The sequence below is a fragment of the Bos taurus genome, chromosome 14 (genome assembly GCF_002263795.3).
Source record: "Bos taurus isolate L1 Dominette 01449 registration number 42190680 breed Hereford chromosome 14, ARS-UCD2.0, whole genome shotgun sequence".
NCBI classification, from domain to species: domain Eukaryota; kingdom Metazoa; phylum Chordata; class Mammalia; order Artiodactyla; family Bovidae; genus Bos; species Bos taurus.
The window spans coordinates 65,772,223-65,787,363 of record NC_037341.1 but is presented as its reverse complement, the minus strand read 5'-3'; the positions used below and the strand labels follow the sequence as shown (position 1 = coordinate 65,787,363).

General features: G+C 39.8%; 1 protein-coding gene across 2 annotated transcripts in view; it reads right to left on the bottom strand.

Moving 5' to 3' along the window:
* Positions 1–786: 786 nt before the first annotated feature.
* STK3 (serine/threonine kinase 3) overlaps positions 787–15,141 on the bottom strand; it is a 311,132-nt gene continuing 296,777 nt past the window's right edge. Inside the window, exon 10 of one of the 2 annotated variants that reach the window (XM_010812167.4) lies at positions 787–3,287. In XM_010812167.4, coding sequence (XP_010810469.1) covers positions 3,052–3,287 — 236 coding nt within the window. In that variant the 3' untranslated portion in view covers positions 787–3,051. The remainder of the gene's footprint in view (positions 3,288–15,141) is intronic. The other variant, NM_001079607.2, reaches the window with a different exon arrangement.

Genomic DNA, 15,141 nt, shown 5'->3' with positions numbered 1-15,141 from the left:
CTTCATTAGCTTCAATTACATCTACAATACTGTATCTATGAAAGGATGGGGGTGTGCAGAAAGCACACTTAACTATTTCTGGAATGTTCTCAGCAACCAAGGTTAAAATAGTAAGTGGCTTCTTCTTAAACTTATTAAAATAACCAGAAAACTCTTTCCTAAGAATAATGATTAATCAATGCTGACCTAGACTTGAAAGTTTCTTTAATGGCTTTTGGTTCTTCCAAACTTTAAATTCCTTTTTTGACTGGTGGTCGGCAGAGAGTGAGAAGATAGGAAAATTTTAAGGCAGATTATCTTGAAATGTTCTGGAGCTTCCTAAGGTTCTGAAGTGGAACAATGTCCACTGTTCTTAAATCTCTAAATATAGGTGTGTAGACATATATTTGGGCTTCCCAGGTGGCTTAGATGATAAAGAATCGGCCTACCATGCAGGAGACCTGGGTTTGATTTCTGGGTCAAGAAGATCCTCTAGAGAAGGAAACGGTAACCCACTCCAGTATTCTTGCCTGGAGAATTTCATGGATAGAGGAGCCTGGGGGGAACAGTCCACACAGTCCATGGGGTCGCAAAGAGTCAGACACAACTGAGCGACTAACATACATATATTGAGAAAGACAAATATAACAACATGTAAATATATACATATAAATAACATATATATAAAGAATATTACATATATAAATAACATACATGTTTAAAAAGACAAATATAACATACATATATAAAGACAAATGTAAAGTCTAGTCACACAAAAATTATGATTCAAACATGGGATACTCAGGATTAAAAGGAAGATTCTTGTTGAGACTTTATTAGTAAGAGTAGTTAACAGGCCTTGTTGAATGAATTTGCATAAATTTTCTAGTTTAGCAAACAGGACATAAATCATCTTCACAGGTTTCTTGTCATTTCACGTAGGTGGTTTTACTTGGCTAATAACAAATCAGTCAGTGGATTCCATCAAATTAGGTGAGGTATTCAGCAGTTTACTGAAAGAAAAACAGAGAAAAAAACGGGCGGGGTGTTTGAGTTGACTGACTCATCTGATTGACCCAAACACATGTAGCTGAAGAATATATTGTAAACTCAGTCTTTGTCGTTCAGTAACTCAGTCATGTTCGGCTCTTTTCGACCCCATGAACTGCAGCACGCCAGGCTTCCTTGTCCTTCAATATCTCCCGGAGTTTACTCAAACTCATGTCCATTGAATTGGTGATGCCATCCAACCATCTCATATTTTGTTGTCCCTTTCTCCTCCTGCCTTCAATCTTTCCCAGCATCAGGGTCTTTTCAAATGAGTCGGCTCTTCATAGCAGGTGGCCAAAGCATTGGAGCTTCAGCTTCAGCATCAGTCTTTCCAATGAACATTTAGAACTGACTTCCTGATAGACTGGTTTGATTTCCTTGCTGTTCAAGGGACTCAAGTTTTCTCTAGCACCATTTTTAATAACCTTTATAAAATATTCAATATTTACCATGTTTTGACAATTGTAATTTGTATCCAATGAGACAGTTTACTGTTTGTAAGGACTCAACAGGGCAAGGACAAATGTTACTCCAGGTATTACCCGGGGTGCAAAGGTCATTTTAAAAAGGAATAGAAGTGTCCAGAGATGACACAACTTCTGTCACTGCTGGCTGGAGCCACTGTGTGACTTGCAGGGCTCATCCCTTGCTGTGGTGACCACCAACGCTGCAGATGGTGGAAGCTCTGTCAGCGTGGTCCCTGGCTGTGAAGGTTAGGAGCAGAACATGTGGGTGACCGGTAATCTGGGTTATGTTAAACCCTTGAAGGTTTAGAGTTGTTATCACTGAATAATCTAGCCTGCTCTGTCCTGACTAACATACCTTCCTTGCCTAGAAAAGACAGAATCTAGGTCATGAGTTTTAAAAAAAGATAGAGCTGAAATGTGCTGGGTGGCACAGTAAATTTATTTGTCTTTATGATTTACACATAGTAATTAAACACACAAAAGAACAAACGCTGTCAAGATGGCCATATGTAGTTTAGGAAATGACTGGTCCCGGTTCAATCATGCAAATGTTCATTTAGCTTAGAAATGAGTTTCTTTTTAATGGTTTTAATCTTTTTTGTTTTTTTTCAGTCCCCAAAGATCAGTACAAACGTTTTTGCTATTTTGTTATCATCAGGCACATGATGTTTACCAATTCCCAGCAAATAAATGAAATCAACAAAAAAGTCTGGGGACAACTGAGCATTTTCACAGAAATAAATGTGATGAGCTTATTACAATTTGATACAGTTTAGCTCTCAGACCTACCCATGAAGCATGAAACAATATTAAGAATTACATTTGTCTTAAGGATTTATTTCTTTTAAAATATACACCATACATTTTTGTGCAAGGGTTCCATTGATTTCTTTGGTTTTAAACATTATAGCTCTGTACGACCTAAATATATATAATCCTATTTGTACCAAACGTCAGAAATAAAAAAATTAAAATTTCAGAAGGTAAAAATGGAATTATTGCTTCAGTATAAAAAAATGCCTGGCCCATTTGTGTACTATTGCTATTATTGCTCTGCTTCTATTGGAAAACTATCCTGGAAATCAAGGAATGTACCCCGTAGCTCCTGGCTTACAGTATAATTTGGTTGTACACTGTCATCTATTAATATGTCCCGACCTTCACCAAAGCTATCCTGATCTTGCCCTTAAAAAACAAAACAAAGTGAAACAGCATAAATAAATAAGTTTACCTAGAGGGATACAATAAATAGGCTATTAGAAAAGAATAAAGGATATTGTAACATAAAGCCCTTTGGTGCTGTACAATTAAACAATAGCTTTGGATTTTCAAGGTTTCTAAACACAGCCTTCGTTTTACAACAGAGTTTTAGTGCTGGTATGTAGCTGACAGATACAGAGAAGAATGCACTTCTGCTGTTTTCATCATTTAAAAATGAAAACACAGTGGAAACCGTATTAAGTCTGTCTTCTGGGAATTTACCTGGGTTTGTACCATCATCAGTTTTTGGCTGTTGCCTGGCTGTAGAGCACAAATCTTAGAGATTAAAAAAAAATCATAGTATTTCTTCAATTCTTAGTGGTTTCTTGGTCTCCAGAATAGTCATAGAAACACACAGAAAGGAAATTAGACTCAGAAGTTTTGCTGTCTTCTTTTCTTCGCATCCATTGCATCCAGAATGGGCTGCCTTTTCGCAGTGTATCTTTGACGAAGCTCTTCTATTTCTCGTTCCATCATGGGGTCCAGCGCTTTTAACCGCATCTGCAGTTCTTCTAAACTTAGATTTTTTAACTAGATATAGAAAAAAAAGAAGATATTTAAAATAGTAAAATTATCTATAATAGGTTAAAGTCCAGTGAGTTTTAGCAGGAATATTCCAACTCTTTACATCATCTTTGAAATATGGCTCAACAATTAAAAGAGGAATTCTTTCCCTGAAGAACCTAGAAGGCACGTCTTGCAGGAACCTCAAGTAATTTGCAACAAAACAATAAAAAAACCTCTGCTTTTAGGAAAAAACAAATGAGAAAATTAAGCTAATAAAATCTATCTGGGTTAAAAAAACCAGAAATACAAATGTACCATTGCCAACAAACAGCTCTTCAGGATATGTTCTAGATTGTTGTTGTTGTCCGGTCGCCCAGTCGTGTCCGACTCTCTGCAACCCCATGGACTGCAGCACGCCAGCCTCCCTGTCCCTCACCATCTCCCGAAGTTTGCCCAAGCTCATGTCCATTGCCATCCAGCCATCTCTTCCTTTGCCGCCCTCTTCTCCTTCACTCTAATCTCTCACATCCTTGCCGGCTATGGAGAGCTACGATAATCATGAACACTTGCAGAGATCACCCAAGAATGTGACAAGATTGAATACAGGGTTAAATTAACTGCTCTATTCTGCATTTTACCAAATGCTTCAATTTTAAGTATTTGGCTGATCAGAAAATCAAATTATTTAGAATACTTTAACCCCAAATTGGTTACTTTATAAGCCAGGCCAGAAAACACGCTCATTACTTTATTGTCACATGCCAACTTTAACCAAAAATAGCATTTTTCAGCTTGATCCTCCACCTTACTCATCATACCTGGCCCTAAGTGACTCTTGGTTCCAAAAGTCAAATTCATTCTCAACTGAAAAAGATCTGTCACCGCTGAGGATACTGAAAAGAATGAGTCACAGACTCTGAGGAAATGCAAAAGAGGAGCTCCAAAAATATAAGGATGACAGTGTTACGGGAAAGAATGCACTGGCTCCCAGGATGATGACCCTGAAGGTGCTTACCACTTGCTCTGGTTGGTATAAGCAGTTCTTGTACCTAAAATATACCCTGTTATTTTTTAGTCAAACATCACTAAAACAAAACAAACCCTAGCCTATTATACAATTACATACATGTACATATAAAGCATAGTATTATGTTACATGGGCTTCCCAGGTGCTCAGTGATAAAGAATCTGCCTGCCAATGCAGGGGACATGGGTTCGATCCCTGGGTCGAGAAGATCCCCTGGAAAAAGAAGAGGCTACCCACTCCAGTATCCTTGCCTGGGAAATGCCATGGACAGAGGAGCCTGGCGGGCTACAGTCCATGCGGTTGCAAAAGAGTCAGACAAGACTTAGCGACTAAACAACAACTATATCACATACTTTCTTCACTAATTTTTAATATAAGTATTAATCTGCTATATGGTCACTACTGTTTAAATCACTCTGGGGATAAAGAATAAGCTACTGGGGAATCCTGACACTTTCTGTGATGGTGAGATGAAGGGCCACTGGAGATCACACAGAGCCACGAGTCCCTGGGAAAGACATGCCTGGGGGCTGTCTACCGTAAGATCCAGTTCTACTTTGTCTCTGTTTTAGCCTGTTACCTTTGTTATCTTTGAATTTCTATAACATTCAAAATTTAAATACCACCATTCAGTATTTGATTCTAGAGTCATGTACTATTTTCACAATTAATTTTTATGCATGGGTTTCACATCTACCCCAGGCAATCCCCAAATACTTAAACTTTAGACACACATCTTTGTGCACACATTTAGAAACTATTAAACTATATTGTTATATGTGAGGACACAAAGGTGAGGCAAATAGGAATATAGACTAAATGACTCAAAGGAATCGGTAACACTATAATTAGTGTATTAGTGTTATAATTAGTGTTATTTCTACAACATCATACAAAGCAAACAACTGTTGCATTAAATACCTTATAAATACCTTACACTACCTTACTGGGGCAAATTGCCCATAGTTTATAACTATTTTACTAAAGTAATGGACTGAATTCAGAAAAAAGCTACTTAGAAAACTTCTGATCTGTCACAGACTTTTATATTATCAATATGTAAAATTTTATATTATCAATATGTAAAACAGACCTGTGATACTGGAGAACCATTAGCTGGCACTGTTAGGGAATTATGTGTTCCATATATGAAAATTCATGGCATATCTAAATCTTAATTAAGTGATAAAACTCTTTCAACCATTTTTAACAGAAAATCCTTTATAAAGTATTTTACAGAATATGCTGCCTTCTAAAACAACCTTTCCTTTTGATGAATCATCATTATTAATATCTATTACTAATCTATACCATATATTAATTTACCCTCTTCCCTTTGGTTTTATCTTAAGGGAAAGCTATCAGCTCTTCAGTATGTCTGGTAAGTGGCTCAGATGGTAAAGAATCTGCCTGCAGTGTTGGAGACCTGGGTTTGATCCATGGGTCAGGAAGATCTCCTGGAGAAGGGAATGGCAACCCACTCCAGTATTCTTGCCTGGAGAATCCCATGGACAGAGGAGCCTGGCGGCTACAGTCCGTGGAGCTGCAAAGAGTCGGACACGACTACGTGATTCTCGCTTTCACTATCACGCCCTTTCACTGCCATCCCTGGGTGAATATCCTTCTCTCTCTGCTCCAAGTCTGTTCACCTACTGGGAACCAGAAAAGCAATTCAATAATCCTATTAGGCATTCCGCTAAATAAGAATAAATAGCTTCTGAGTGAAAGCTTGAGGCTATTTTAGGAAAGATAGAGCATGGCTTTAGTGCTGAAGCTTGTTATATGTTTTTTTTGTGTGTGTATGTATGTTTAAAATTTTGGACTTCCCTGGTAGTCCCTGGTGGTAGAGTTTTGCCAAGAAAATGCACTGGTCATAGCAAACACCCTCTTCCAACAACACAAGAGAAGACTCTACACATGGACATCACCAGATGGTCAACACCGAAATCAGATTGATTATATTCTTTGCAGCCAAAGATGGAGAAGCTCTATACAGTCAACAAAAACAAGACCAGGAGCTGACTGTGGCTCAGATCATGAACTCCTTATTACCAAATTCAGACTTAACTTGAAGAAAGTAGGGAAAACCACTAGACCATTCAGGTATGACCTAAATCAAATCCCTTATGATTATACAGTGGAAGTGAGAAATAGATTTAAGGGCCTAGATCTGATAGATAGAGTGCCTGATGAACTATGGAATGAGGTTCGTGACATTGTACAGGAGACAGGGATCAAGACCATCCCCATGGAAAAGAAATGCAAAAAAGCAAAATGGCTGTCTGGGGAGGCCTTACAAATAGCTGTGAAAAGAAGAGAAGTGAAAAGCAAAGGAGAAAAGGAAAGATATAAGCATCTGAATGCAGAGTTCCAAAGAATAGCAAGAAGAGATAAGAAAGCCTTCCTCAGCGATCAATGCAAAGAAATAGAGGAACACAACAGAATAGGAAAAGACTAGAGATCTCTTCAAGAAAATTAGAGATACCAAGGGAACACTTCATGCAAAGATGGGCTCGATAAAGGACAGAAATGGTATGGACCTAACAGAAGCAGAAGATATTAAGAAGAGGTGGCCAGAATACACAGAAGAACTGTACAAAAAAGATCTTCACGACCCAGATAATCATGAGGGTGTGATCACTGACCTAGAGCCAGATATCCTGGAATGTGAAGTCAGGTGGGCCTTAGAAAGCATCACTACAAACAAAGCTAGTGGAGGTGATGGAATTCCATTGAGCTATTTCAAATCCTGAAAGATGATGCTGTGAAAGTGCTACACTCAATATGCCAGCAAATTTGGAAAACTCAGCAGTGGCCACAGGACTGGAAAAGGTCAGTTTTCATTCCAATCCCAAAGAAAGGCAATGCCAAAGAATGCTCAAACCTCCGCACATTTGCACTCATCTCACACGCTAGTAAAGTAATGCTCAAAATTCTCCAAGCCAGGCTTCAGCAATACGTGAACCATGAACTTCCTGATGTTCAAGCTGGTTTTAGAAAAGGCAGAGGAACCAGAGATCAAATTGCCAACATCTGCTGGATCATGGAAAAAGCAAGAGAGTTCCAGAAAAACATCTATTTCTGCTTTTTGACTATGCCAAAGCCTTTGACCAAGTGGATCACAATAAACTGTGGAAAATTCTGAAAGAGATGGCAATACCAGACCACCTGATCTGCCTCTTGAGAAATCTGTATGCAGGTCAGGAAGCAACAGTTAGAACTGGACATGGAACAACAGACTGGTTCCAAATAGGAAAAGGAGTACGTCAAGGCTGTATATTGTCACCCTGCTTATTTAACTTCTATGCAGAGTACATCATGAGGAATGCTGGACTGGATGAAACACAAGCTGGAATCAAGATTGCTGGGAGAAATATCAATAACCTCAGATATGCAGATGACACCACCCTTATGGCAGAAAGTGAAGAGGAACTCAAAAGCCTCTTGATGAAAGTGAAAGTGGAGAGTGAAAAAGTTGGCTTAAAGCTCAACATTCAGAAAACGAAGATCATGGCATCTGGTCCCATCACTTCATGGGAAATAGATGAGGAAACAGTGGGAACAGTGTCAGACTTTATTTTTTTGAGCTCCAAAATCATTGCAGATGGTGACTGCAGCCATGAAATTAAAAGACGCTTACTCCTTGGAAGGAAAGTTATGACCAACCTAGATAGCATATTCAAAAGCAGAGACATTACTTTGCCAACAAAGGTCTGTCTAGTCAAGGCTATGGTTTTTCCTGTGGTCATGTATGGATGTGAGAGTTGGACTGTGAAGAAGGCTGAGCGCCGAAGAATTGATGCTTTTGAACTGTGGTGTTGGAGAAGACTCTTGAGAGTCCCTTGGACTGCAAGGAGATCCAACCAGTCCATTCTGAAGGAGATCAGCCCTGGGATTTCTTTGGAAGGAATGATGCTGAAGCTGAAAGTCCAGTACTTTGGCCACCTCATGGAAAGAGTTGACTCATTGGAAAAGACTCTGATGCTGGGAGGGCTTGGGGGCAGGAGGAGAAGGGGACGACAGAGGATGAGATGGCTCGATGGCATCACTGACTTGATGGACATGAGTCTGGGTGAACTCCGGGAGTTGGTGATGGACAGGGAGGCCTGGCATGCTGTGATTCATGGGGTCGCAAAGAGTTGGACATGACTGAGCGACTGAACTGAACTGGTGGTCCAGTGGTTAAGAATCTGCCTGCCAATGCAGGGAACAAAGGTTCGATCCCTGGTCCAGGAAGAGCCCACATGCTACGGAGCAACTAAGCCCGTGTGCCACAACTACTGATGCTTGCACGCTCTAGAGCCTGTGCTCTACAAGAGCAGCCACCACGATGAGAAGCCCACAGACATAACTAAAGAGCAGGCCCCACTCCCTGTAACTAGAGAAAGCCATGTGCAGCAATGAAGACCCAGCACAACCCAAAGAAACAATAAATTAAAAAAAAACTTTAAAGCCTTAAAAATTGTAATTTCATATTTGTGGCTGTATAAGGTTGAGGTTACAGTAAATCTGAGTTTTACATAAAATATATACACAGTTTGGGCTTCCCTTATGGCTCAGCTGGTAAAGAATCCGCCTGCAATGCAGGAGATCTGGGTTCGAACCCTGGGTTGGGAAGATCCCCTAGAGAAGGGAAAGGCAACCCACTCTAGTATTCTGGCCTGGAGAAGTCCATGGACTGTATAGCCCATGGGGTCACAAAGTTGGACACAATTGACTTTCACTTTCACTGTACATAGTTATGTTTTCTGGTGGGCCATCAGAGAATTTCAGAACTTTACCTCACTTGTTAAAACTTTTCTACAGACCCAAGCACTGCAGATGCAAAAATGAACAGAACACTACCTCCCGTAAGGAACTTGCAATCTAGCTCACGAGACAGGTCCAGGCACAGCTAGCTCATGAATGGACGGGTGCACTGAGAAGTCGGGATATAGGATGGGGAAGGGTAACAGCGTACCCAGAAATGTGTAAGGCACACAAATGCCGGACATCTTTCGGGATGTCAGCTGACTGCTGGGATGTAGGAAGGATCCATGGGAGAAGGGGATCAGGAGATAAAGACAAGAAAGAGGGGAGGCTGGATGACTAAGGGCTTTAAATGTGCTGCTACAAAATTTCTGTAGACAAAAAAAGAAATGCTTGATAATTCTGAGCATAATTAGTGACATGACCGTATATGAATGAGCTTTAGAAAAATGTCTCCAATAGCAGGTAGAGAAAATGGGTTGCCGTCGGGAGGCAGGAGTTGTCAACAGGTTACTTCAGCAATCTAGTGAGAGGAAGAGGCTTGAACCAGGGAAATGGAGGCAGAGATTGAGGAGAAGGGTTAGAGAGCCTAGAAAATATAACCGATAGGGCTTTCTTTGTTCACTGACAGAGAGAGGAAGGATTAGGGACGATTCTGGCTTCAAGCTGGGGTCATGGGGTAGAGATTGACACCAATTAATAAGGGAGGGGATGGTTAATGACATTGAGGTGGAGACATCAGATGTGGATTATAATTTTGGAGTTTTAGACTTCAGGAGAAAGATTCAAGCTGAAGACAAAGCCTTAGGGAATCATCAGCATTTAGTTTGTAATGAAGCTCTCAATGAGGATAAGATTATCCAGGAAAAGGTTTTCCCCCCCGTTCTTAAGATCTATGATATCCAACAGAAAACGACCCACAGATCTTATTAACACTGTGGTCAGAGGCCTTTCTTATCTTCTTAACAGAACAGAAATGTTTATATATATATCCATCCATCTGTCCATATATTCCTAAATAACTCTAGATTATGGTGTCATCTAGACCCCAGAAATTGTGAGGTTAACTAGTAAAAATGTTTACTTCTTATACAAATGGGTATGACTTACAGACATGAACTCCTGGTTGAATTTTGACTTCTGATTCAGCCCTAATAACATATATTTAGCACTCTGTGTTTCTGTAGCCCTCAAGCCTCCACAGGCATAAATGGTTTGGGGTGGGAAATGTGGCAAAAACAGCTTTTCAGTCTCTTGGAAAACAGTAAGCTCAACTCCCTGGTAGTAAAAAGATCTAGAAGCCAGATAAAAATATAGAGAGACTCATGATGATAAAAATTACCCTATAAAATCATACCATCCACTATCACCCTTTAAAAATGCTAATCCAGATTAAAACAATTTGGGGGTGGGTAACACAGATAGAATCAGAAGAAAATGCTGAGCTTCCTGAACTAATATCAGTGTTACTGTGATGAAAGTTTCCTTTACTAAAATCAACTGTCTTGGAAGATGGATATCACTTCAGAATTATGTTTATGGATTAACAGATCTTGTGGTAAATTAACTTGAATTTAATTTTTTATATAGGAAAGAAATGTTCCTTATGAACCATCTTTCTACATGAAGCACAAAGTAGCTGTGTTACCATAATTACGTGCCAGCTGACTAAGCCCAGAATAAATGCAGAGTAAACAGTGTTGGGAGCATCAAGTCTTTGTTCTATGTCTGGGTTTAGAATTTGGTAAGTCAAGTTAAAGAAAAGAATTTTAGAATATGTATACATTGTGGGCTTTACTGTATGTGAAAAACATACAAAAATGAGTGTCTGGAAATGACTTTTACATGTGTTAGGCTAATTCTATTAAACAAAATTTAGTTTTGAACTTAAATGAAAGAACAGAAGTTGCATAATTAGCAGTGATGCTTATGTCTTCAGGCCTTAACACAAGGGAAGAATCTACTTAGCTTGACGATCTTTATGAACACCGGACACGTGACTTGGGTAAGTGAGTAAACAAGCTGCCATGCAGTAAGAAGGAAAACTTGAAAGTAGAGAGTGAGCCCACAGCTGCGTCAAAAACACAGTCACAGAAAAGTCTATGCATTTCGGAACAGTACTGTTTCATTACCTGAGACATTTTTTTCCCCTATTCATAATTCACATTCCTTACTCTGCTCTTCTCGGCCATTTGAAATGCACAGGGTGCAAGACATACTAATAAGAACAGAGAATAAACCTGGTTTCCATAAAAGGGTTCAAACAGAGACTGGGTGTATTGAATCATATGGGCCTGAGAGAAATACATTTTGAGATCTGGGATTATTAAAAGTCATTGCATATGACTAAATCATTTATTTAGCAGAAACATAAAGCTGGGTTTAGTTACACCTCACAGAATCCCACTCTAAGAGAACCTTAGAGATGATCTACTCTAACTTCCTTATTTTAGGGGAGGAAATGAGAGCTAGCCTACTCAGAGTTACACTCCTGGTTAATAGCAGAGACATGACCCAACTCTTAGGTCAAAGCTGTTTTGTTTTGTTTTAAATTATACCACGTCTGATATTCTTAATCTAGCACAGCCAGAGAGTTCAAAATGTTAAGTCACTTCAGAATGGGGGTGTGATACTGAGAAACTTCTAGGGTCTTCAACCTGAACTAAAAGGAAAAACAGTTTTTAAATATTCAGCTATAAAGGCCACACTGAGCAGAAAATGCCACATTTGACATTTCTACAGAGCCGTCTCTTAAAATGGAATAAACTGTAGAAGTTCAGCAGAGAGGGAATGGCTCTTCTTTAAGGTTCAGGCTGGTAAACCAGGACCTCCCAGCTCTTACAGAAAGTTTAGGTGAAAAACGCTTAAGAAAGACTCGAAACTTTCAAAGAATAACAATTAGATAGTTGAGTGGGTGGATACTTGTGAATAAGTTAAATTGAAAAGTCAAAACTACTTTTCAATAGGAGTAACAGGAAATCAGTCCTGGGTGTTCCCTGGAAGGACTGATGCCAAAGCTGAAACTCCAATACTCTGGCCACCTCATGAGAAGAGTGGACTCATTGGAAAATACTCTGATGCTGGGAGGAATTGGGGGCAGGAGGAGAAGAGGGGACGACAGAGGACGAGATGGCTGGATGGTATCACCGACTCGATGGACATGAGTTTGGGAGTTGGCGATGGACAAGGAGGCCTGGCGTGCTGCGATTCGTGGGGTCGCAAAGAGTTGGACATGACTGAGTGACTGAACTGAACTGAACTGAACACTGTGTTTGAAAATAGTATCGTTTGGTACATGAGTGACAGCTTGAATAAGCAGCTCATTTTGTTACTGATAGTCCTAGATTATCACATTTTAACCCAAGAGGTAAGATGATTACAGCTCAACATACTAAAATATTTTTTCAGTATGCTTTAAAAAAATATCCAAGACAGTATGCAGATTAATAACTCACCAGCTCTTACATAAAACAGTAGCATAAATAACTCAGTGATGTAAAAAGGTAGCAAATAAGATTAAATCAATCCACAGATAATTCTGACAATTCAAACTTTTAATAAGCATTATTTCTGAACTGTATGAGAAATACTGAAAGTTGCTAATTATTATTGATCAGGAAGAACTGTCAATAAAATTAGAACTTTCAAGTTTATGTATCCAGTCTGCTATAAAAACCTAAAATATTATATTATTTTGTTTTGTCAAAAATAGTCCTAGTTACATCACGGGTTTTTTTTTTTTTTTTAAAGTCTTAATCTCAAAAAATAGCAGAAACAGGATCGTGAAGTTTTAAAATGCTTAAGTGTGGTAACATTTCTATACTTAATGGGTCTACGAGTTGCTGGTATAATCAGTCAACTCAGACCATCACAATGAAGCAAATCGTCTTATGTGTAAATGTTAACACCATCAAAGACTCGATCAAAAAAACTCTGTCTCAGGTTGGCTGTGTTTACTGGGAAAACACACTCTTCCTAGCAACTGTTTAAATAAATCTCACAGATGCTACAGACCTTATTAGTGGCCTGTGATTAAAAAAATATGGATTGCTAATACTGTATCCTGACTCATTTATTTTCCCATCTGCTAGCAATTGCAACAATACGAACTATCAACAGAACGGCTAACAACAATAATTTTCTATGGCAATTTTGATGCTGAATCGCCTGTAGCATTTTGTAGGATTTACCACTGCACGCCTCAAACTGTTTTGAGTTGTCTGTGGCCTGGAGCAACATATTCCTCCCCCCTCCCCGATATTCCATTTTAGTTCAAATTTTTACTGTGTTGAACAGAATCTGGTTTGGTTTTATACAACACTATTCATGGAGGCTGCCACATCATTCACTAACAATCAGAGTGAGGGACACACCAAAGTACTAGCAGAAGTCTAGTCAAGCCCACTGAGAAGTTTAGGTATCTGTGAACAGGTAAGGGGCTTTCTGCTAAGCAACAGGGATGATAGGCAACACTTAAAAAAAAAGTTAAGACGTCAATATATTAAGGAATTTCCTGATTTAATTTCTGGCACTGAGAAGAATACAATAAACGAGCTCTCAAGTCAATTCAAAGTTCTATGAGGCTTTCTTAAAAGGTTCATAGTACATATACATTTAAAACACATATTTACAAAACTAATGAAGAAAGTGATAATTTCAGACTCGACACCTTATGGAAGGAAGGCTGAATTCCTCACTGTATACATTCTTTAAAATCTACATTAAATCTATCAGCAGAGTTCAGACAGACACTCTCCACCTATCCGGATGGAGGATTGTACATACAACTCTGTTGGGGGCTGAGTAGCCCCGTCTACAGCTGAATGACTATAAGAATTCCGGGATTATAACTGGAAATTGAATTAAGCATCTGTTTGACCTCGGAGCATCTAGAGTAATTGTAAGACATTTAGATCTTTTCATTCCTGAAGAAAAGGGAGAGCATCCCTTCTTGTGGCTGTCAATGGAGGAGAAGAGGAAAGTGCCAATTACTGATCCCTTACCAGGCATCAGACACCATCCTGGGTCCTGGGCAGTAAGTCATTTAATCCTAACAGTCACTTTTCAGGGTAGCTGTTACCAGCTCTGTTTTTGAAGTGAGGACACATGGAGACCCAGGGACTCGCCCCAGGTCACACGGCTACCGGAGTTTCTGCATGCACTCAAGGACAGCATCAAATCCGCCCACGTAAGTCTGGACTGGAGCCTAGTGAGAACAATTTCTCAGGCCTCCCAAGAACTACTAAAGCACTTCAAAGGCCAATTATCAAAAGGTTTTTTTAAAACAGATTGTTTATAGATTAAAAACAGGGAAACATTTTAAAAATTCCACCTTTCCTCTCTAGATTGCACCTAGAGGAATATTTTACTTTCAAGACATTAATGTATTTTTAAGGCTTCCCAGGTGGTGCAGTGGTAAAGAATCCACCTGCCAATGCAGTAGATGTAAGAGATGTAGGTTCAATCCCCAGGATGGGAAGATCCCCTGGAGGAGGAAATGGCAACCCACTCCAGTGTTCTTGCCTGGAAAATTCCATGGACAGAGGAGCCTGGCAGGCTACAGTCCATGGGGTCAAAAAGAGTCGGACATGACTGAGCACACACATGATGTATATTAGCTATAACTGGCCTTATGAAATAAGCATGTATATCAGTGGTCATATATGGATGTGAGAGTTGGACTGTGAAGAAAGCTGAGCGCCAAAGAATTGATGCTTTTGAACTGTGGTGTTGGAGAAGACTCTTGAGAGTCCCTTGGACTGCAAGGAGATCCAACCAGTCCATTCTGAAGGAGATCAGCCCTGGGATATCTTTGGAAGGAATGATGCTAAAGCTGAAAGTCCAGTACTTTGGCCACCTCATGCGAAGAGTTGACTCATTGGAAAAGACTCTGATGCTGGGAGGGCTTGGGGGCAGGAGGAGAAGGGGACGACAGAGGATGAGATGGCTGGATGGCGTCACTGACTCGATGGATGTGAGTCTGAGAGAACTCCGGGACCTGGTGATGGACAGGGAGGCCTGGCGTGCTGTGATTCATGGGGTCGCAAAGAGTCGGACACAACTGAGCGACAGAACTGAACTGAAAAGTGAGACAGGAAGGAA